At 39.4% G+C, this 22,449-nt stretch overlaps 1 protein-coding gene across 1 annotated transcript; it reads left to right on the top strand.

Annotated features, from left to right (window-relative positions):
* Window positions 1–1,620: 1,620 nt before the first annotated feature.
* HADH (hydroxyacyl-CoA dehydrogenase) lies at window positions 1,621–21,577 on the top strand. The gene is made up of 8 exons (XM_074589396.1): window positions 1,621–1,981; window positions 5,018–5,146; window positions 6,669–6,826; window positions 11,534–11,660; window positions 15,176–15,265; window positions 16,798–16,870; window positions 19,926–20,042; window positions 21,096–21,577. The coding sequence occupies exons 1-8, from the start codon at window positions 1,844–1,846 to the stop codon at window positions 21,212–21,214; spliced, it is 951 nt and encodes a 316-aa protein (XP_074445497.1). The 5' UTR covers window positions 1,621–1,843; the 3' UTR covers window positions 21,215–21,577.
* Window positions 21,578–22,449: the final 872 nt, after the last annotated feature.

Raw genomic sequence — 22,449 nt, 5'->3', positions numbered from 1 at the left:
GAATAAAAGGGGAGAAGAGTAGAGATAAGGAAGATAAACGGGTGAATGAGTTGCCACCAGGAGGAGATGCACAGTCTGAGGAACGAGGTGGGAAAGAAAACCGTGGGCAGAGTCAAGGTGTAGTTTTGTTGAACTCCTGGTGTAGAGGGATGGGAGAGCGGAGGGCAGAGAGGAAAGGGGGTGCCCAGGGAGAGCCTGGGGTGAGGGGCAGGGAGCTGGGGCCTCTGGCCTGGAGGGAGCCCAGGGAGAGGCAGGAGATCCTTGCGGACAGAAGGGGATGGCCGAGCAGGAGACAACTGGAGTGCTTATGGGGAAGGAGTGGGTGTGAGTGCTGGCGTGTACGGAGAGATGGGTGCGCCAGAGCAACAGCTGTATGTGGAAATTCTGTCTTCAACCCTGCAGTTAGGCTGCAGTTAACTTGGCATGGTGCTATATTTTAGTGAATTTCATTAATTACCTGCTCAGTTGTCATTTGTATACACAAGGAACAGTAACTGAGTCTCCGTTCAGCTAAAGCTGTCTTCACTCATCTGCTGCTGCCAGATGAAGCTGAGTGAGGAAAGGGGAATTTTTTGCATTGCGCTTTTGGTACAAAGTGCAGAGGTATGAGAATATTCTGCTTCTTTTTTTTGAAGAAAACAAGTTGCTTAATGTTTACCCTGATGCTGACTCAAGTAGAATACACTGCAATTGCCGTGTTGTCAGCTGTTGCTGACTTGGAGTGCCAGTCCGTTCTGATGATAAAGGAATTAGATGGAAAATGATAGCGGTCTGTATCTGATATGATTCAGCCATTAGTATTTGTAAAGGAAGGAACTGATTTTTTTATTTGTTTGTTTATGTCCTGGTTTGAGCGACACAGGACTCATTTCTCTTTAATGCCTGGGGAAACCGCACTTTTAGAAGACTCCAGTGTCTGAATATGTGAAAATATTTACTTTATAGCCAACTTTGGTATGTGGTTTCAAGGTCTTGGTGTCTTTAAGCTTGCCAGGTGTGGGGATGAGGAGCGAGGCCTGGGCACTTGACCCAGGCTGGCCAACAGGATTATTTCATACCATGAATGGCACTTTCAGTATAAATTAGAAACTTTGCTGCGTTCTCTCCCTTGATGGCTGTGATCCTGAGAACTCTTTGCCCCAGTGCCGGGCCCCTGAGCCCTTCCCTTCCTCCCGAAGTCGTAGCGCTCGCAGTGTCCGACATTTGCTGTCCGCTGCTGGGAGTGCACAGCTTCCTGCTGATAGAATTGGCTGAGTATCATCTTTGTATATTTTATATTGGTATCGGGATCAATACTGGTTCTTCAGTGTTATTAATGTTAATTATTTAGTCTTATCCTATTAAATCTATTTATATTTCAACCTTCATGTTTCCTTGGTTTTCCCCAGTTCCCTTTCCCAGGCAGGGAGGTGACAGAATAATTGTCTAAACAGCAATAAATTGTTGTGGGTTTCTCAAACCGTAACAGCTCACTATATAGTCTGTGCTGGCCTGAAAACAAAATCCCCTCCTCGTTTGGAAACACTCTTACTACGGCCCGCTTCTCACGTTGAGAAAATGAGCTGCTGCAGCAGGAAGGTGAACGCTTTGAAGGCATTTGACCTCCGCTGCGAAGGGCAGACATGGCGGCAGCGGGGCATCTACCTGTCGTGCTGACCGTGGGCTGGCTGCTGGACTCCTCTTCAGGAAATCAAAAGTGGCCGAAGTGAAGGACCCAAAGCGCCTCTCCCCGCGGCGGGCGGGCCCAGGGGCGGCCCTCGCCGGGGCGGAGCGTGGCCTGGCCCCGCCGCCGCCGCCGCCGCCTCCTCCTCCCGCTCTCCGCTCCCAGCCGTGCGCCTCCGCCATGGCCTTCGCCACCCGCCACTTCGTGCGCACTGCCGCCTCCACCTCCTCTGCCGCCGCCACGGCGGCCGCCAAGAAGCTGGTCGTCAAACATGTGACGGTCATCGGTGGCGGCCTCATGGGCGCCGGCATCGCCCAGGTGAGAGCGGCCCGGCCCGGCTGGGTGAGGGGAGGAGGCGGCGGCGGCGTCATGGCGGCCGTTGGGCGGCCGTTACGCGGCGCGTGCCGCGGGAGCGCCTCTTCACGCCCGGTTGGGGGCCATGGCGGCGGGCCGGTGGGCTGAGGCGGGGACCGTGCCGGGGCTCCGCTCCCCCAAGGGCTCTGCCGCCTGCCGGGGCCCCTTGCCGGGCTGAGGAGGAGGCGGCGGCGGGGAGGGGTGGGGGCCCCGCAGCTTCTTGCTTTTTCTTGTCTTGCTAATCCCCGCATCTGCGGGTCAGAGGGCCAGGCAGGAACCGCCAAGGTCAATGTTGTTTTAAATGGGTTAAGGTGGTTCTTTGAACGATGTGTGGACTGTTTATAAATCAGGCAGGGTGTAATAAATATTTGGAAAATGTCGGTGCAAGAAAGAAGCTTCTTCTGACTTGCCAAGGGGGTGGATCAAGTGACATTTCACGAGTTATTAAAGTAGAATGCAGCATCTAAAGTTAACAGTTAGCTGTCAATCATCTGTAGAACTATGAAGTGGTTAATATTTAAATAGGGCTTATTTTCCTAGTGTTTCGTCTCGGTCGTTTGGCTTTCAAGTTCATTTTTAACTTGATGGCTTTGGGACAGACGACTGACCGGTCCTGTCAGTGATTTAAGACTTAGATATGTGCTTAATTCACAGAAAGAGCCTGTTGCCCAAGATACCAGGGTAGTTCACAAACTTCACAAAGAGTAACTGGAATATGCAAGCATTCCCAAGGGGAAACTGACAGTGAAGTTGGATTTCATAAATAGCAGTTCTCCATTTTATTGAATGAATGGGTTTCCTTCTCAGAACTGAAGGTTTCTCACATTCCTGGCAAATCTCTAGCAGGAGGAATACAGGGGCACTTTTTTATTTTTTTATTTTTTGCTAAGGAATTAGATAGTTGTTCATTAACTGGTCTGGTAAAAACATTCCTCTGTACCTTGATACTAGAGCCTGAGGTTTCCACTGAAGGCACCATCAAAGAAAAACTTTGAAGAAAGTTGTTCTCATGTTTGAGGAAGATGCACATTATGCAAAGGGTATAATTCTGCAGCGAAAGTGAAGGGATCTGCATATTCTATTAGCGTGCACGTTTTCAGAGAGCAGCTCGTCAAGAGAAACATGTCTGGTATTTGGCAGTAACAGGGGTTGCAGTCTTCTGCCACTGTCAAGGACCAAGGATTGTTTTGCTGACCATCTGCCTCTGATTTATCAATCCAAAATTATCTCAAAGCAGAGGTGATTGTTACACTGAGCGGGGTCTCCTCTGCACCCTGTTAATAAAGCTTCTCTTCCCTTTTAGAATGCTTAAGAAGTTGTCTCTCCTCTTTCCTTGTTTTCTCATACTCTCAGGAGAAGCTAACCTCTGCTGAAATGTGTGGCTGAAAGCCAGGAGTTTATAATTTCTGATTCTGCCACGTGAAAAGCACTTCTGTGTGAGAAAAGCATTAATTGACTCCCCAGCACCCTTGTGTTTCTTATTTAGTATTCTTAAGATCATTGTATAGTAGAGTCTGAGTGAGCATGTGTTTGAATCGCAAGGAGATAGTTTGACCTTTGACATTTTTCTTCTTTCCTGCCCATGTAAATATGGTAAGAATGAGATGAGAAAAGGGAGATGTTAATTTTTCTAGGATTTTTAGCTAGCTGGTCAGGGATGGTATAATTGTAAATGGATAATTAGTGAAGGATCTCTTATAAATGTGCTTGGTATTGATTTTTCTACTGAAGAGCGAAGGGTCTTGCTTTGCCATTGCAAATGATCAGCAACAGAGGAAGCGTTAGGAGTGCAAGTCCAAGCTTGGTTTAAGCATTTTTTATGATTCAGTTATTCTTATGAAATAAAAAAATGATTAAAAAAAGATGGATAAAGAAATGTCCAGCTGCAGCCTGACACTTTGTTAAAGCTATGCTGCTGCTCTCTATAGGCATTTCTTTATTTGCTAGGTTCGTGAGGCAACTTGGATGAGAATAGCACCATGCTTTTTTTCAGGAGATATCTCTGTATTTTTCATCTCAGGTAGCTTTGTTGGAGTAGGTCTTGTGGACAGAGGAGAATCTTTAGTCTCCAGGTGCAAGGTTAGATGTAGAGTAAAAATTTGCAGAAGGGGAGCTTCTAAGTTGTGTGACTAAAAACAGTGAGTGAAACCATGTTTTAACATCTGTTTTCCACAATTATTACAACTCCATTAGTTCAAGAATTCTGAAAATAAAGAAAGGCTGTTGCTAACTATCAAGAAGAACAATTAATGAGTAGTGAAGTAACAGTTAATGAACAGCTGATTTTTAACAGACTGTTGCAATGTGAGGAAGTGACGTTATATGTTTGAAATTAATTGAATACCAACCAAAAAGACAACCCAGCAGGGCTACCTGTAGCCGAGCCAGTGTTTGTACCAAGTATGCAGTAAGGAGAGTTTGCGAGCCACTCGGGTCTGTGCAGCCCTGAGCGTCAAACATTTCACTGCTACTCACAGATCCACTGTCACCTTCCTGTTGTTGCAGGGACATGCTCGTGGCCTAACAGCAGAGTTGTGTTACACTGTGCCCTGGGATCACAGGGTTAGCCGTCCCTTATGCCACCTGCTCACCCTGCCAGCTTTCCAGTTTTGGTATCCACAGCCCTTTTTCCATACACGATCTGAGGATCACAGCTAAGCTACTTGCTCTTTTCAAGACAGCTGTTCATTCTCTATCCATAGAATTCATCTGCCTGCAGGTGCAGGTAGCATTCTGCAGACAGCTTGGGGGAAAAGGGATTTCTTTTTCCTTTTCCCTCAAGTTGTTTGATACCTTTATCCTTTCCCCTCTGCCCCAACTGTGTGCAGGTTTTTATGATTTTTCTAGTTAAGTGCTTAAGTCTTGATTGAAAGTTCTTTAGCTCTCTTTTGCCAAATTAACTGCCTAGTGTATTGTCTGCCCCAAGACAAATCAATATGGTTTGTTGTTTTGTGATACTGATGTTGAATGTTTGTTTTTTTTTTTTTTTTTAACTTTCAGGTTGCAGCAGCCAGTGGTCACACTGTGGTGTTAGTAGACCAGTCAGATGAAATCCTTAAAAAGTCTACAAAAGGAATTGAAGAGAGTTTGAAGAGAGTGACAAAGAAGAAATTTGCAGATAAGCCTGAGGTTGACATCAGCTTCTTTATACCTCTAGGAGAACTTAGGAGAATAAAACTACCTTACTGAAGCTCAGATGTTGTTTACAGTTATGCATTATAGAGCATGTTAATATATTGGCTTAAAAAACACCCCAGTTTTTCCAGTATGCTGAAGAACTTGGATTTTCTTTTCTTGATACAGGGAGGTTGAAATATGTCTTACCTTATTTTCTTTTCTTCGTAGACTTGAGCTTTGAGATAAAGATTTAAAACAACTTGATGACCTTAAAATAGATGCTAGGTGTGAAAATGTGCCAAATTAATGGTGCCTAATTTAATAGCAATTTATCTTTGAGCGCTTACCTGGGAATGCACCAATTTTGTCCAAAAGCAAATAGTAACAGAAGTGTCTTAATACCTTAGTAAGGAGTCTTCCTGCCCCCCAAGACTTGGTCACAGGATTACTGCAAATGAAATGAGTGCAAGTTTAACTACCCTGGAGTAACATGAATTAGATGTGTAAGATACTTTGCATTCATGTTGCTGAGCAAGACTTACATACAGAAAGTCACTGCAGCGCAGTTGATGCATCTAAGTTTATATCCTAAGGGTTATTTGTTACTATGCTTCTTTCTCTAAATTCCACAGCAGATTCAGTTCTTCTTTTGATACATTTTAATGTTAGTATATAATATATACTATTATTGATGTTTACCAGCATGAATCATGAATTAATGATGAAACCAGCATGCAACAGACAATGGAAATGAAAAAGGGCATGTTTGCATGAGGAAGTACAAAAGAAAAATTATAATAATATCAGGATAATCAGAGCATGCATACATAATTATGGGGGGTCTTTAGATCCAAAAGAAAATTGTCCACATGATGCTTGTACTCTATATATGACATAATATTCTAGTGTGCACGTATGTTTTTACTTGTACTATGTCTCCATTTACCCTTGGTTCAATGTCTTGCAGTTCTGTTTGATTTCTGTCCTCGCAAACTATGTCAGTGATTGGCAGACTTACTAGACAGAAAACAGAATATTTTTTCCCCACATTTGCATTGAAACTATAGTGAGTGTAAGCCATTTCATTTCCTGAAGCATTCGTGAACCAGCACATATCTGTTCATAGGAGTGAAACCAGATAATCATTGAATGAAAACAGTGCCAAGGTTTGAAACTGGAAAAGTTCCTCTTTATGGAGGGCAGGCCCAGGTTGTCTCAGAAACTACTGACTGACAACCGGTTGTTCACTCAGGCTCTTATGCTGAAGGCTGGACTGTAGCAAACAGTCTTCCTAAAAGAATGAATTCAAAGATCTCCTATTTGCTCCAAAGCAGATTTGATTGTCTTGGAAAAATGTGTCAGTGAAGGCGCAGTATCTGTACATACTTAGAATTTTCTCAGTGATTTGGAAATGTGGCAGACTGCCTGAATTTTTGAGGGCTCAAAAATACTTCTGACCGTGTAAGGGGATTTTCATGTAAAAATAAATGAAATCATTGTAAATAGACATTGCAACTTCTTGGAAATGTTTCAGGCTGGTGCTGAGTTCATTGAGAAGACCTTAAAGAACCTCTCAACAAGCACAGATGCAGTAGCAGTGGTCCACAGCACGGATCTGGTGATAGAAGCCATTGTGGAGAACCAGGAAATTAAAAATGAACTCTTCAAGAGGCTGGATAAGTTTGCTCCAGAGTATGTGCATTTTTCCTATTACATTTTAAAACTTAGACCTTTGTATCATCTGTTTTTATTCTTACACCATTAGTTCTGCATTTTTTTAGCTGCTTTTTTTTAAACCCAGGATTTTTTCTTTAGACTTAATTCCAGATAGTCATGTGCTATGGAATAGTTGTTGTGTCAGGTGCATATGTTACAAACGCTTTCAGGTGTATTCACCAGGTTTATTTACTTGTTGCATTGCTTCATTTGAGGTGCTTCTGAGTTTGTTTAGTTGTAGTTTATTTGTCCATCTACTCAGCGAGTTCAAATCTAAATCCAAATGCAAATACACAACAGTAGAATAATCTTGTCCTGGTACACATGGGGTATGGTTAATGTATGTGTTCTTGTATTTAAATAGGGAATTGGGATGATAAAATAGTTGTTTTCAGTGCGCCTGACATTAACAAGTTTTAAGAAGTCTCAGCCTCTTAGCCATAAGTCACAGTCAGCTTAACAGTAGTTTAAGTGAACTAAGTTTACTTGGTATTATAAGAGTTTGGAAATAGCTCATTGGTGGATATTGTGTGTGAGGTAAAAGTGTAACTAATTTCTTAGCCTGCACTCACTCAGTTACTTACAGTCCCTGGAACTTTCTTTGAACTGTATTTGATAACTGTTGGAAGTTACTGTTGAATTGTATCCAAACCCAAAAATGCTGTTAAGCTGAGCATGCAGTCTCAGAAGCTTGATCCTTGTCATGGATGACTCAGAATCACAAGACCCTGAGTGCTTGCAGGTTGAGATTTTAACTGGTACGGCTACATCTGGGGCTATTGGCTAAGAGGTATTACTTAAAGAACTAGGCAAGCTGCAGCTTGAATATATTGTCAAGGGAGAAAAGATGTTATCATTATTTGACTTCAGCCTGGGGAGATTTTCAGGCTGTCTCATATGGTCATTAATTAAAATTACCTGGTACTTCTGAAAACAATAAATGATCATAAACAGCCGTGCGCTGAGCACAGGGTAACTTGCCATTACCCTTAGTCTGACAGACGAAAGTAGCTGCCTTTGGCAATTATCAGGGTTCCTTGTCATGATTAAATTGTGCTTATTTTGTGAAAACAGACCATTGGTTGCCTGAGTCTTTGTCCGTATTCAGCAGAGAAAGCTAATGAGCAAATAAGAGTGTACTAAATGGCAAACTGTCTAGAACCAGTCAGCAAGAAAAAGTGGGCACAGGGACTTGGAGCCTCATTTATATATGTATATTTGGAACACCTCAGGCTATTTTTTGCAAGAATGAGCTGTTTATAAGCATAGATGCCTTGAAACATCAAAGTTTACATTACATTTTACATTACAGACTGTTAAATAGAGTTGTCAGATATTCTCCTTTCTGTGGCAAAAGGCATGGTTTTTAAGGGTTGGGAAAAATGACATTAGACATGAAGCCTTCCTTTTTAAGAGCAGAATTGGAAATGATGATAAACATACAGGTATCTTACATGTAGGATAAAGAAAAAGGAAGTGAATGGTGAAGAATATGGGTTGCAGTGTAGAAAGTCTAGATGAAAAGAAAAAGAAGCTAGTAAAATAGTGACACTTAGTAGCCAAGCATTTAAAATATTAGCTTTAGATACAAAGGATAATTTGTAATTCTGTGAGGAGCAGGGAGTTGGAGCTCCTGTGAGTAGCTTGGGGAAAGGCAGAAATGTGAGTGTTTTTCTGTGTGTTAGAAGGAAGCAGTAGGCTTTGTTCGTGCTGCGTGGTACTGCAGTGGAATGCAAAGCTCTCCCCGTCAGTGCAGGCATCCTACAGTCTTCTCTAAGCTTCAAAATTTCTAAAACTATTATATGGACGATCTATGGGGCCCTGGGTGTAGACGGCACTGTGAAGTGTAGGTTATAGGCAGAGATCATGAAAGATCAGGCTTCTGAGGAGGGAGAACTCGGTTTAATTCACATCTCAGGATTTAGTGTGAGGGTAGCTGCTAGCTGATTGAAACATAAGGGGCTGTGTATTACAGTTGCTCAGGCAAGATGATGAATTATGCCTTTGGAACATGAGCTGTGTGAAACCTTGTATTTTTCTTCTTTTGTAATGTATCCCATGTCTCATGTGCTTCCATAGCTGCCAGAGCTACATGTTTGTCTCCCACTTTTGCGCTGTGCTGACCTCTCCCATGGAGATAAGTCTGGGGACAGCACAAAACCAAAGTGTTGCATTGAAAAAATCGAAACACAACTTAATTTCACTTCCCTTTTCTCTATAAAAGAACTATAATTCCTCTGAAAGTAGATACATAAATGGAGGGGGGTGGGAAAGCCATTCTTTATTGAGAAAAGTTTTATTCGGGGGTGAGGAGTGAATTTGTCTTTAAGTTTTCAGATAAAATATTATGAGCCACGAGCATTGGGCAACCCCACAGAGCACTGGGAACTCAGGGTGTTCCTCATCTGGGTAACTGCCCAGGTGAAACGGTGAGGTGTCTTTCTTGGATGCCATCAGCCTGAGAGCATACTAGTTTATGTTCCTAGAGCTTTGCAAAATTGCTTGTGTATGTTGTATTCCTCTCGGTGTTACAGTCATCCTGCCAATATGCTAATTGTGACTGTGTTACATTGTCATCGGCTTCAGAGCAGGTGATAAAGCGTTGCTACCCACTCTTCAGTTCTGTTTTCCTTTTCTTGAATTCGGTCAGTCTCACATTTCCATTTTGAAAAGGCCAGGCTAGGGTTTTTGGAGAATATCCCCACGTTCTTCGTGGCTTTTAGGCATTTAAACACTGCAGTGCTTTTCCAAACAGGATAATAATGAACACGATGAAAGAATTTTTGGGTATCCACTTCAGGAGCTCTTGCCGACTTGCTTTCTGTTTATTTCTTTCTGGGTGGTAGGAATTGCACGTCAACATCTCTTGGTTTAGGATTTATATTTAGATGTGGAAACTCAGCTAGAAACTGGCCAGTGGTTTCCAGCTGTTCACTGTGTTAGGATGAGTGTGTTATAAAAATGCTACGAAAGAAGTGTTGTTCAGTGTTCACTGTGTAACAGAGCTGGGCTGTAAGAGTCATTTTTATTGAAATGGTATGTTTCTCTTGTGTTGGACTCTGATTTTAATGCCTTCCCCTGACCCACTAGATGGCACCAAGAGGAAGCACACCAGTGCCTGGAAAAGCATTACTGGGGCTTCACTCTAGTGTTGTTGCTTTCAAAAGCTTTCCAACTCTGCTGTCACCTGAAGCATGCATTGTGTAATTTTAAGTCAGAGGCATGTAAATTCTATTCTAAACTCAATTTAAATCAATTGTTTGGTGAGAGCAGAAAGTGTAAATAAATTTGCCCTTGTACACAATATAAATGTAATGCTTTTTTCCCCCAAAGCTTTATGTTGTGTTAGGCTACAGTATTCACGTGCAGAAGTGATGTGGAGGTAAAATCTCTTACTTTAAGTGAACCCAGATATAAACAATAGCAATGATTACATCTCACAAATCAATGCACTTAATTTTTATATGAATATTTGAATTCTTTTTATACAATGGCAGATATACAGGAAAGAGAAGTGTCTTTTGGAAGCATTGAAATTGAAGGTCAAAACTATGAAATGTAGAATACTCTTTTTAGTACCCCACCTCAGAATAGCATAAGGCCCACTTTATGGTGGGGAAATAACAAAGGAATATTTGTAAGAAACATAAACAGGAATTCACAGGATTTTTTATTTCCTTCTCCTTAACAGATTCTCAAAAACTGAGAGAACATGATCAAAAATGGAAATCACTGTGGGGTTTTTAATCCCCAAATGTTTTCTTTTAATGCTACTGTCCACAAATTGGACATAACTTTTCAGAAAGCTCTGTTGCAAAGCTTAATTATATCTTAGTGAAATGAAAACAAAATACCAATATAGGTTAACATTTGATGAATCCCTTAGGATAACTTTTTGAAAGGTCAGTAGGATACAACCCAGAACGGAAGAGTAGAGTTTCATCTTTAATATAGTTTCTGATTTTCGTGGTTTGAAGAAAAAGCCATTTCTGTAAGTTTTCTGTATGGTGTTGGTATAGCAGGTTGTTGAGGTTCTGAGATATTTCTGGGGAAAAAACCAAAACACTACAACGTTATAGATTGCAATTAGTAAATCTGGTTTATGTCTGGAAAAGGACTTCATATATGTCTTAAAATTGTTGTGATTTTGTGTAACCTTTGCAGTGTCCTATGCACGGCAGTTTATGTCTTTTCTCTGTTTTTTTCCATCAGCTCTTTGCTATGGTGGTAGGTTTGCTCATCACGTCTACCATTGTTCATTATAAAAAAAAAATAAAAGATTCCAAATTTTTCTTAATGTTCCAAAGTGCGTTTTTGACATGGAAATGATTGGGTTTCTGTACATGTGTAAGTGATTAACAATAAAAAAATTGCCATTAGGTTTCCAGGATTGCTGAAGGAATTAACTGGAATATATTTGAGAGTTGACTGCTTACAGAGTCTTTTTTTCCATCACCTAATATAAGTATTCAACATATTTACTCAGGAGTGAGCACTTCCAGTGGTTATTTCATCATCACTGTACTTACACATCATCAAAAGCACCTTGATAATCAGCAGGGATATTTCTGAGAACTCTGTGGATGGTTAGCCAATGGATGTCTATGGATGTTTGGTGCACCAGTCTCCTACTGGCAGAAAAATAGCTGTCATTTATGCAATCCATATGTTTCATTTTTCCAGGCATACAATATTTGCGAGTAATACGTCATCCTTGCAAATCACACAGTTGGCGAACTCGACCACCAGGCAGGACCGATTTGGTGGTCTCCATTTCTTCAATCCTGTGCCTATGATGAAGCTTGTGGAGGTAAGTGTCTTACTAATCACAGAATGATAGAATGGTTTAGGTTGGAAGGGACCTTAAAGAGCACCTAGTTCCAACCCCCCTGCCATGGGCAGGGACACCTCCCACTAGACCAGGTTGCTCAAAGCCCCGTCCAGCCTGGCCTTGAACACTTCCAGGGATGGGACCTGTTCCAGTGTCTCACCTCCCTCACAGTAAAGAATTTATTCCTAATATTTAATCTAAATCTGCCCTCTTTGAATTCAAAACCGTTACCCTTTGTCCTATTGCTACACTCCCTGATAAAGAGTCCCTCCCCATCTTTCCTGTAGGCCCCCTTTAGGTACTGGAAGGCTGCTGTAAGGTCTCCCTGGAGCCTTCTCTTCTCTAGGCTGAACAACCCCAACTCTCTCAGTCTATCCTCAAAGGGGAGGTGTTCCAGCCCTCTGATCATCTTTGTGGCCCACCTCTGGACCGGCTCCAACAGGTCCATGTCCTTCTTATGTTGGGGACTCCAAAGCTGGACACAGTACTCCAGGTGGGGTATCACAAGAGCAGAGTAGAAGGGCGGAATGTAGCACAGCAATGCAATTGTCATCACTTGAAATTCAGTTAGATGAAAGAGTAGATCTGTTTGCACCTCTTCTGATATGGAATAAGCAACCTATAGTGGTAAGAGGGTGGTGCAACCTCTGTTGAGGGGCAGGTTGAACAGACAAGAGCTAACTCCTTCAGTCTCAGGATCCAAGGTTCTCCATAGAACTGCTAACAGAGGTGCTGTTTATAGTGATAATTTCAGGCATGCAGGCAAGCTGATTAATAAAAACTACTGACAGCTTAAACAAAATCATCCGATGACTGACAGAAGAATTTAATTGTTACCAGTGTAGAAATCGATAGAAAATGACCTGAGTTGAAATCTTTCTGCCTCCTGACTTCTGGAACAGAGTCAGTCATGTTTGTTTCAGTGTTACAGATGATTTGTCTGGAAGTATTACAGTATTTCCCAGCCTTTAAAGAAGTGTAAAAAGAAGTTTTTACATAACTCTTCAGATGTCTTTTCTAAACATACTCTTTTTGGCTACATCATGCAATTTCTAATAATACTGCAATGCAGAGCAGGGTAAGAAATAATCTGCTATAAGTGTTTATCTGAGCCTCCAAAGTAAAGGTCACATTGCAGAAAAAATGACGTGTCTCTCCTCCTTTTTCTCACCTTCCCCTGTTATGACTGACCCTGATTAGCTAGAACTTAAAAACTCTTGAGTAAGTGAAAATAAACTTCGCATTTTGGCCACTCTGCTCCAAAGTTTCATGTACTTTGTGCCCTTAAATACTGTAAATATTTTTTCCTCTTTCCCATGAATGGGTTGGTTCTAGTATTGCTTTGGTGACCAGCACTTCAAATATGTTGTGCCTGCCTTTTGAACTTCTGAGATTCACTTCATTATATTGTTTGCTTGTTTCCCATTAAAACAGATATTATGCAGTTGCTTGCTCTGTGTCTTTGAGTATCATTCTCTTGATCCACCTTTTGAAATGTTTGAACCTTTTGGCTGAAATGAACAAATTTGATTCAGAGTATGGTTGTCTGATGAGGGCTCAGACACTTGCAAATTGTCTCTCCCTAACTTCGATACCCATGTGTAGTGGTTTGGTTTATTTTAGTTTAATATATCACATAATGTATATTGTGACTAAATGCTCTGAGGAAATGTTGTAAGAAGGAAAGGGAGAAATTTTGTAGGTGTTGTCAGAGATAACAGAAATCTTTAGTATAATTCCTTAGGCTAACATAGGCTTTATTGATTCCTGTGCTAAGAACTACTTGTTGGCAGTAATTTATTTCTGTGGATGAAATGTGCTATGCCTTATCTCAAGCCTAAAACAAATCAGTCTTTAGAAATCTAAACTAAGCCTTTGTGAGATTTGAAAAATACAGAGGATATCTATCATTGTTTGTAAAAAAAAAAAAAAAAAAAAAAAAAAACAAACAAACAAACAAAAAAAAACCCAAAAAAACCACCCCAAAACATAGCAATCCCTGTCTCACTGCTGTGGTCAATCCTTATAATTTGTGGTTTTTTTTCACCTGACTTATGAGTGTCCTAGCCCAGAGTCACTCCAGTTGGTGAGTGGTATTTGAAGAACTTTAAAACACAGAAGCTGTGCTTTTGGTGACTTGAACTTGAAAGGCGCCAATTTTAGTAGATAAATACACTTCTAAAAGCTTTGCTTTTGTTTCAGATCTACTGCTGTAAATCTGGATTGGCATTGACAAATGATGTAGAACAACATTTTCTATGTAAAACAGATGTTTCAGTTTTAAATAATCAGGGGAAAATCAAGAGAATTGCCAAAACTATGAAAGATATTACTGAAATTGCCAGTCATCTGTCATGGAAGCTGTCCTTCATGGGTCACAAATCTGCAGTGCCTTTGAGTCTTATCTGCTCTTTTCATAGATTGTTGATCTCATGCTCAGAAGCACATAGCTTTGAGGGGATTTCTTTCTCTAATAATCCAAAAGGCTAGTGCTAATGTTTCAAAATTCTGAAGGGTATATTAAAACCTCATTCTTGAAACTCTTGCAGTCTTATTTAAGTATCTCAGATATTTTTATCTAATATCAAAGTAAAAAAACACTATTTTTTCTGTTGAGAAACAAGCCTTTTCCTCACTCCGAACAGTGTTTTTTCGTGTCGACCTTACGTCATTAGGATGAGGGAAATCTGTGTGACTTAATTACATGAACAAGGAGGTCAGCCTTAACTGCTTATGTGTAGCAGTTTTCAGTTACTGCACATGGAGGCCAATTTCAACACAAATATCACCCCCAGTTCTGCTTCTGCAAGTCTCTTTTTTTTTTTTTTTTTTTTTTTTTCTTTCCTTCTTCTTCTTTTTGGGACGGGTTAGAGGGGGTTAGGTTTCTAGTAAATGAATTAATGCATCCCAACTCCAGTGAAGCACAGAAAATACTACACGTGTCAAAAGACTCAGTTTTAAAGATCAACATGGAAATGTACTACTCAAAAGCTAAGCGGCTGTCACAAATTTGAAAGATAGTTTTTAAATTTTCTTGAGAATTAAATGTTTGTGTCAGGTTTACACTGGGCACAGGGTAGATGTTACGACCCTTTGTATCAGGAACTATGTCTGTTAATACAGTTCTCTAGAGTGATGCGACTGTGTTTCCCAAGTCAACAGAAGCTATGCAGCTTTTAAAGTTGTTCTGTTGTACTATAATCTCTAAATGTGATTCCAAAGGATGGTCCCTTTTACCATCCATACTAGCTGCATGGGAAAGTGTCTTAAAGAAACACATAATTTCAAAATGTGCAAAATGCTGGATCTGTCTTTAAAATACACTTCTATGTCTGTTACATATATATCCATTGAAATTGCTTTTTGCAAAACAGATGTTTTCTGAATTTCTGGAATAGTGTTCTGTGTTACAGTTTAATCATTGCTGTACTGGAAAATGAAAGAGATTCTGCTCATAAATGTGCTTACGCTCTTCCTACTTTCCCTCTACCCAGGTCATCAAGACTCCAATGACCAGCCAGAAGACTTTTGAATCACTTCTGGATTTCAGTAAAGCAGTAGGAAAGAGTCCTGTCAGTTGTAAGGTGAGTACGTTTTGATTGTAGAGTGTTCAGAAGGTCTGTTCTTGAAAACTGGTAGTTTCAAGGTAGTAGGTTTTAGTAGACATAAGAGCACTTCAAGAATTGCTGGGCTGTGTTTTGTCCAGTTTCTCTTCCCTATTAAAAGCATTTTGGCAAAGAAAACACCCACATTTACCACAAATTCGTGAAAGTAGAGTGCTCTAGACATCTTGTCTAGAGCAGCAAAACTCATGAGTATCAGGGCTTACAGGTTTTCATTTTTCTTTTCCAGTCCTGCAGAAGCCTGGACTGGAGATCTTAAGCAGGAGCTCATCTTTAGCCTTGCTAGAGACAAGACTGCTACCTCCTATACTGTGAGGCAGCTGGATGAATCCTCCATGGTGTGTGCTCATTGCAAGTTTTTCTTAGGACTGCAGTAACTAGACCCATATTAATCTTCATTGCTTCGCAGCTTTGGTTTTTTTTCTCTAGAGGAACACCCTACTTCCTAAGCATACTTTTTCTGAATCCATTAAGTTGTGGTCTGTGTAGCTTTATGCCAGCTATTGCCTTAAGTTTCATAGCCCCCAGGAGACATTTGGTCATAAAAAGAAGGGCCTGCAATCCACTAGTTACCAGTAATTCAGCGTCTGGATGCTGGACTCTAATTCTGTCTGTACTGCTAAACTGTTCGGTGGCCTTAGTTGACTTTTTCCCTGTTACTGTCACAGTTTTGCAGTATGTAATGTGCAGAATATATGGTGAATATATAAGAATTATTGTTACAAATTAGCGTGGCTAGAGGGTAATGCAGTCTTCATGTCTGAAGCTCTTTTTTTGTTGTTTTGTTTTTAAATTCCTGTTTGTAGAAGAAAAGTTGCTTGGAATTCTCTGGATTGAATATTGAGATAAAATGGAATGAACAATAAACATCTGAAACAGTAGTAGTATACAAAATAATCCTATATTTGCAAAGCTTTTTCTCTTTATTTTGTGTTTTTGATTTTGATTTAAGCTTGTGTAAGAGAAGTTCTGCCTCAACTCACTATCTTCTTATGGCATCACGCCTCTTATCTTTTCATTGATAGTATTGGTGTTTGCTATTGAAGTGATACCAGCTGTCAAAAGCATGGTTTACCCTTGAGCAGTGGTGGAAAAGTAGACTGTTTAGCCAGGAGTGTTTGTAGTAGTGAACACACAAAAAAGAAATGTTATGGAAGAACTACTCTTCTTGTATCCTTCAGGAAATTGTATCAGCAGAATTTTGCTACAAAAAAGGCATTTGCCAACTGGCCACATTAAATTGTTTTAAGATTAATTGAGTTGGGCTTGTAGTAGTCTTATTGTTCTCAGTCATGATGAATGTTTATGTTTGTGAAATTCATCTTTTTTGTTTTAATGCTAAGCAGATAAATCAGATGAAAAATACAGTTTAGAGAGTACCCCAAGTTGATGATTCAATAAGTGTCTTCATCCACTTGTTTAATTTGTCATGTAGCATTTAAGTATAGTACTAGTAAAGAATGTTTATTTAGAATACCTTTTTCTTTTCGTAGGATACTCCGGGGTTTATTGTAAACCGTCTCTTGGTGCCATATATGATGGAAGCTGTTCGGCTTTTTGAGAGAGGTACTTGTTGGGATATTGACTTCATGGAATGTTGACATATAACACTGGTAAATGCCTTGGGATTCCCTCAAAACTTTTAGACCTTAAAAGCTGGAAGTGAATAGTGAACCTGAAATGTGAGCCAATATGCAAAGTTGGAAAGACCTTGTCTTCACTTTTAAAAGTCAGTGTATGCAGAGTCAGAAGGTACTAGTTACATGTGTGGGAAATTTCTGGTGCTGGAAAATGTTTCTGGTTTGGAGATGATAACGTGAGTATAGTGCCATTGTAAAAATATCCTCTGCCAACTAATCAGGAACCTCCCTCTCTCCATCCCAAGAGACGTTAATGAAACTGGTTGAAAATCCCATAATAGGACCATTAGTGAAGTTCTTCTGAGTTCACTTATATTGGACTTCTGAAATAAAAACACCAATTTTCAGGTGGGGTAAGTAATATAATACTCATTGTCACACTTTGTCCTATGTCCTTTTTTAGACATAAGTTCTTTAGGAACTCCCATCTCACTGATGGTCTCTTTTACATTAATACTGAGGGTAGGTAGAAATAATCACGAGTCCCTCAAAGAACCACTAAATTTTTCAAAGCATTGATAATTGTTTTGAAAAGGAAACAAGCCAATAACGTAGTAGATAAAGAGGTAATTATCGAGTATAATTGCTTTTATTTCAAGTGCTCTGCTCATAGCTCCGTGCTACTAAGAATGTCATTTGAAACATTTTGTTTTTGAAATCACTGCTTTTTTACAGATGAAAGCACTCCATTATCAGGATTCCACCAAATATGCTTTAAATATTAAAAATCTCTTTTATAGCACATGGAAGGGATGGTTTGATCTCCAGAAAAAAAAAAAAACCAACATTACTTGTTTATCCATCAACAGATGTACCTAATTACATCTCAAATGGAGAAAAGAGCAATTTTAGTGACTTGAAAGGCAAAGGCATGGATGCGAGGGGCATTATTCTCTTAGAAAAGTCACAATTTTAAATAAAGTATATGGGTGTTCCAGTGCGTGTAAAAGAGGTGCCTTTGTTAAGTCACATGTATCATTATGCATATTTCAGGAGACAATAGAACTTCTAATTAAATGAAGAAGAAAACAGTCACTGAGATTATATGTTAAAATTGACTTGTTTTCTGCCTAAGCTAAACAATATTTTGATTTAATTTTTATTCTGTTTGTATTTTGTTCAACAGTGTGATACTTCCAAACTTGTTAAAGTCAATTTATAAATTTTTAACTCTAATGAAATCTATTTAAAAAGCTGGTTAATGTTTTGAAAAGCCTGATGGCTGTCTTGCAATTCATATTTTCCATTGCATCAGGTTAAACTTTTATCATATCCTTTGCATTAATTCTCAGAGTAAACACTTGAGCCAGATTGTCATCCACTTTATTATGAAATTGGGTCTCTTTCCTGGCAACCCCAAGCACTGAAATACCATTTTATTGGGTCAGTCCTTGAGTCTTTATTTATACAAAATATCCTTGGGTTAGATGTGTGGTTTTGCATAGGCAAAATACCTTTAGTATATTAACAGTGATTTAAACAGGGGGCATATTATAAATAGTAATTTATATTAATATTTATAAAAAAGTATGGTGGTCTGTACTGCCCTGTTTTTAGTGGAAAACCAAAAAAGCAGTCAATCAGGTTTCTATGGGAGTCTGCTTTATACTCAGAGACTAGTATGAGCTGGGGATACAACCCTTTTTTGCCCTTTTATTATTTTTAAATGTATTGTAATGCAGCTGTATACTGTCAGGTGGCCGAGTCCTAAGTTTGACAAAGTGGGACAAATCTGTTGAACAAGTATGTACATCTGCATCAGCTTCAAATGGGTTGAGGATTTACGTGTGTTTGGGAAACTGAACTGATTATAAAGGCTAATTTTCTCAGTTTCTCAGAAATAAAATGTGGTTTATAAAAAAATAATTGTCAGCTTTAAAGAGTAAAAGGAGATACTATTATAAAAATCATTACTTCATACAGAACTTTCACTGAAATTGTTCTCTTTGCAGAGATTTTTGGAAATGTATTTCTAATATTCTCTGATCTTAGCCTATGGAATTTATACACCTATGTCTGTCAAGCTTTTGGACACTTGTATGCATCGAGCATGGAGGTTACCTAACAAGTACCTCTGGGGTTTGTTTAACTTCATCCTTTTTACAGGATCTACAAAGAAGTGCACTGCCTTTATCAAAATATGTATTAGAAATAGGTAGTAGAGGTGCATCTGCTTTCATGGCAGTATAAAGTATGCATTCTCAACAAAAGAATGAGGTGAATGTTAACTGTGACAATGTGGCAATGCAGGATTTGTATTTTTATAGGCACAGACTGAAGTAGAAGTAACAAATTTCTGATAATTTTGATTATTAATTTTTTTAAATAATTCTGTAATTCACAAATTTAACTGCACCTGCACAGTCTCTTCAGGTTACTCCTATCTGCCATCTCTGATGCTGATGGATATCCTCCAGTGAAAGCTGCTTTAACTAAGCAATTAACTCAGCTGCTGCTGCTCCCCTCCCCATGCCTGCCTTGTCCATCAGCTGGCTATCACTTGCCCTCTGGCTGTTGTAGAGTAAGAGTAGCCCTCTCCTGTGCATCATTCAAAAGGTGCTGCTGATCCCACGAAGCTGAAATTGAGATCTTTCCTTACTTACACTCGCTATTCAGCTGCCTCTAAAAGAAGCTCTTGATTCTTCATAGTGACCAATTCTTCCTCTAGTCTTTCTGATAGGTTGAGCACAGTAGCTGTGGCTCCATCAATAGTGTAGTGATCTATATTGAAATGCAAGAGGAAGCTAGAAAAATGGAAAGCAGGCCTGCAGGCTTGCTTTTTTTTTTTTTTTTTTTGTGAGAACTTCAGCTTTATACTCCAACATGTGTATGCTGACTCCAGTTTTTGTGGTTCTGAAACGTGCAGAGATTTCTGTGAAGAGCTGCACCAGGGTGAAATAATACCGTGGTAATTATTTATGAGTGGCGCCAAGTAGATGCGGAATCTTCTCTGTTCATCAAACTGTCAATCTTTTCTCTAGGAGATGCATCAAAGGAAGATATTGATGTTGCTATGAAGCTTGGGGCTGGCTATCCCATGGGTCCATTTGAACTGCTGGACTATGTTGGGTTGGATACCAGTAAATACATTATAGATGGTACTGCATGCTTTTTTTCTTCCATTTTTCCCCTTTTTAGCTAAATTGTAATGAATGTTCTAATGAAAATCTGACTCTTAATTAGTTTAAACAATGTTTGTGGCATAGCCTTTTAACTGTTGAGGAGAAAGGAATGAGATTTCAGCTCAGAATGCTGTATGCGTACAGCATTTGTACTGTATGCCTGTACCCTATGTACATGGGGACACAACAGTGGTGGTTTTGCTGACTTCATCATGTTCCAATGGAAAATAATAATAATAATAATATTAGTGGAACTTTATATAACTAAAAAGAATCAGTGGGAAGCGAGACACATACGGGAGGTAAGAAATTCTGATGAAAAACAACAAGTGTTGAGACTCCCTATCCTTTTTCTGCCAACTGTGTTTTCATTCTCAATTAATAGGAAACCCAGTAAATAACCTTAAAAGATGCAAGAATACTATGTCCCTTTCACTTCAGTTGTTAAGTGGATGAATGTCAGTACAATAACAAAAAAAGATATAATTGGTGATGGCTTGTTGATGGTTGTTATATTATTTTGAATGAGCAGCTTAAATATTCTCTGAGGCAGAATGTCACTTTCAAAATAGCATCTTAATGAAACCTCTTTTGCTTTTAGCCAGTACCGTAGAGTAGTCTAATATTGTTCTAACTGACCATGTCTTTCGCAGGTAGAAATTCAACCTGGAGTTTCTTTCCACTTGAATTTCTGTTCAGTGTAGCCTTTGTTTTATTTCCTTATACTTAACTATATTTTTAAAATTCTAATTTTTTTTTTTTAGGTATTAAAAATCCTCAGTCATAGAGATTATAAGGTGTTCAGAGTATACTACACCTAAAGTCTAATTGCTAGATTTGCTCATAATCATCAATACTGATCTGTGCTTTATGAATCTGTATTGAAAGGTCTCCGAGAGTCTAGAATAAGTTCCAAACCTCCTTCAGTTTTCTGACCTCTTAATACTTTTCTGAGGAGATGCAGATCTCTGTTATTTTTGCATATAAACAGAACTGTTACTAATTCATCGGCTTTTTTTCTTCCACCAGGATGGCATTCCTTAGAGCCCAACAATCCTCTTTTTGCACCCAGCCCACTCCTGAATAAACTGGTACAAGAAAAGAAGCTGGGTAAGAAGACTGGAGAAGGATTTTACAAATACAAATGAACTCCAAACCTCAAGAGGTGTTAGACTATCTCTGTATGCTATTCAGCATTGCCATATTACAGGTGAATTGTGTTTAAACCTTCCGAAGGATGGCACAAGCTGCGTTTAGAACATAACCCACCTCTAAATTGAGTGATTGCACTAGTTAACTATTTCTCTGGTGAAAGCTTGATTTGGTAATTATTTTTTTTCTGGTAATTCTGAAAAGCTTTATATATACAGTGCCTTCATGCAAATGCTGATTTTTCAGGTGCAGGACAGAATGACAAATGAATTTATGTATTTGAAACATTATTATATTAACGGGAAAAATCCTAAAAATAACCACACTTTCTTAAAAATAAAATTTTCAACAATTCCGTACTGAATGTCATGGCTTACAGTTGATGTACTTGGTTGTAGTCCACTGGGTGGCAGTCTCTTTTCACTCTGGCAAATGTAGCCACGGAAGGACAGTAAGTTGTTTTGTTAGGATTTTTCTTAACTGCAGTGCTTTTCTTAACTGTAGGTGTAAATTACAGTGCCTTGAACAGTAATTTTTTAAAAATCCTTCAGTGGCAGGCTGTCATCTGGACAGAAGGTCCCCAATATAGCATTTAAAAGCTGAGTTTATGATTTGTGTTGAGATTTTCTGGCATTTTCAGTTACCAGTTGAGGGCTTCCTTTTGCTGGGTGCTGTAGAAACATAACGAAGAGGTGATTTGTATTCTGAAGGACCTAGGCTAGGAAGCTAGTGAACGCTTCCATATGCTTTCTAGAGCCTTGTAAATTGGCTTTATTTCCTGGTTATTCATTTAAAGTGTCATTTCTACACACTACACTACTACTGTAGTTGAGTACTTTGGGGGATTGATATTGGAGTCTGTGCTGTGTAAACAAGTAGGTGTATCTGGCTGTGTGAGTTGCCTTTGGCTTTGCAACTTTATTTCCTCGGGGCTCAGCAGAACCTGGATTTGTTCATGGTGGGAGTGCTGCAAATCCTGCCTTTCCTCCAAATACTGCAGTGCAAGTGGGCATGAGGGTTGGAGTCCAGAGTAAGTACCCTTCTTTTACTTTGCGTATTTTGTATATGTATATTTGGGATCTGCAAACTGAGTGCTTATATATATTTTTTTTATTTATTTATTTTAGTTAAAGAAATGCTGAATAATTACTTAATTCTAAGTTGCCTCTTCCTCCCTCCCCCAACACCTTATTCAGTTTGCATATAGAGAAACTAAGGCTGACAGATGTTA

Source organism: Larus michahellis, chromosome 5, assembly GCF_964199755.1.
Source record: "Larus michahellis chromosome 5, bLarMic1.1, whole genome shotgun sequence".
NCBI classification, from domain to species: Eukaryota; Metazoa; Chordata; class Aves; order Charadriiformes; family Laridae; genus Larus; species Larus michahellis.
Note: the sequence above shows the minus strand (reverse complement) of the source record. Positions and strands in the feature narration are given on the sequence as shown.

Excerpts from the sequence above, each read along its gene's own strand:
- HADH (XM_074589396.1), top strand. The coding sequence starts at position 1,844 with ATGGCCTTCGCCACCCGCCACTTCGTGCGCACTGCCGCCTCCACCTCC. Across the intron at positions 6,827-11,533 it reads CTGGATAAGTTTGCTCCAGA|GCATACAATATTTGCGAGTA; the intron begins GTATGTGCATTT and ends TCATTTTTCCAG. Across the intron at positions 15,266-16,797 it reads AGAGTCCTGTCAGTTGTAAG|GATACTCCGGGGTTTATTGT; the intron begins GTGAGTACGTTT and ends TTCTTTTCGTAG.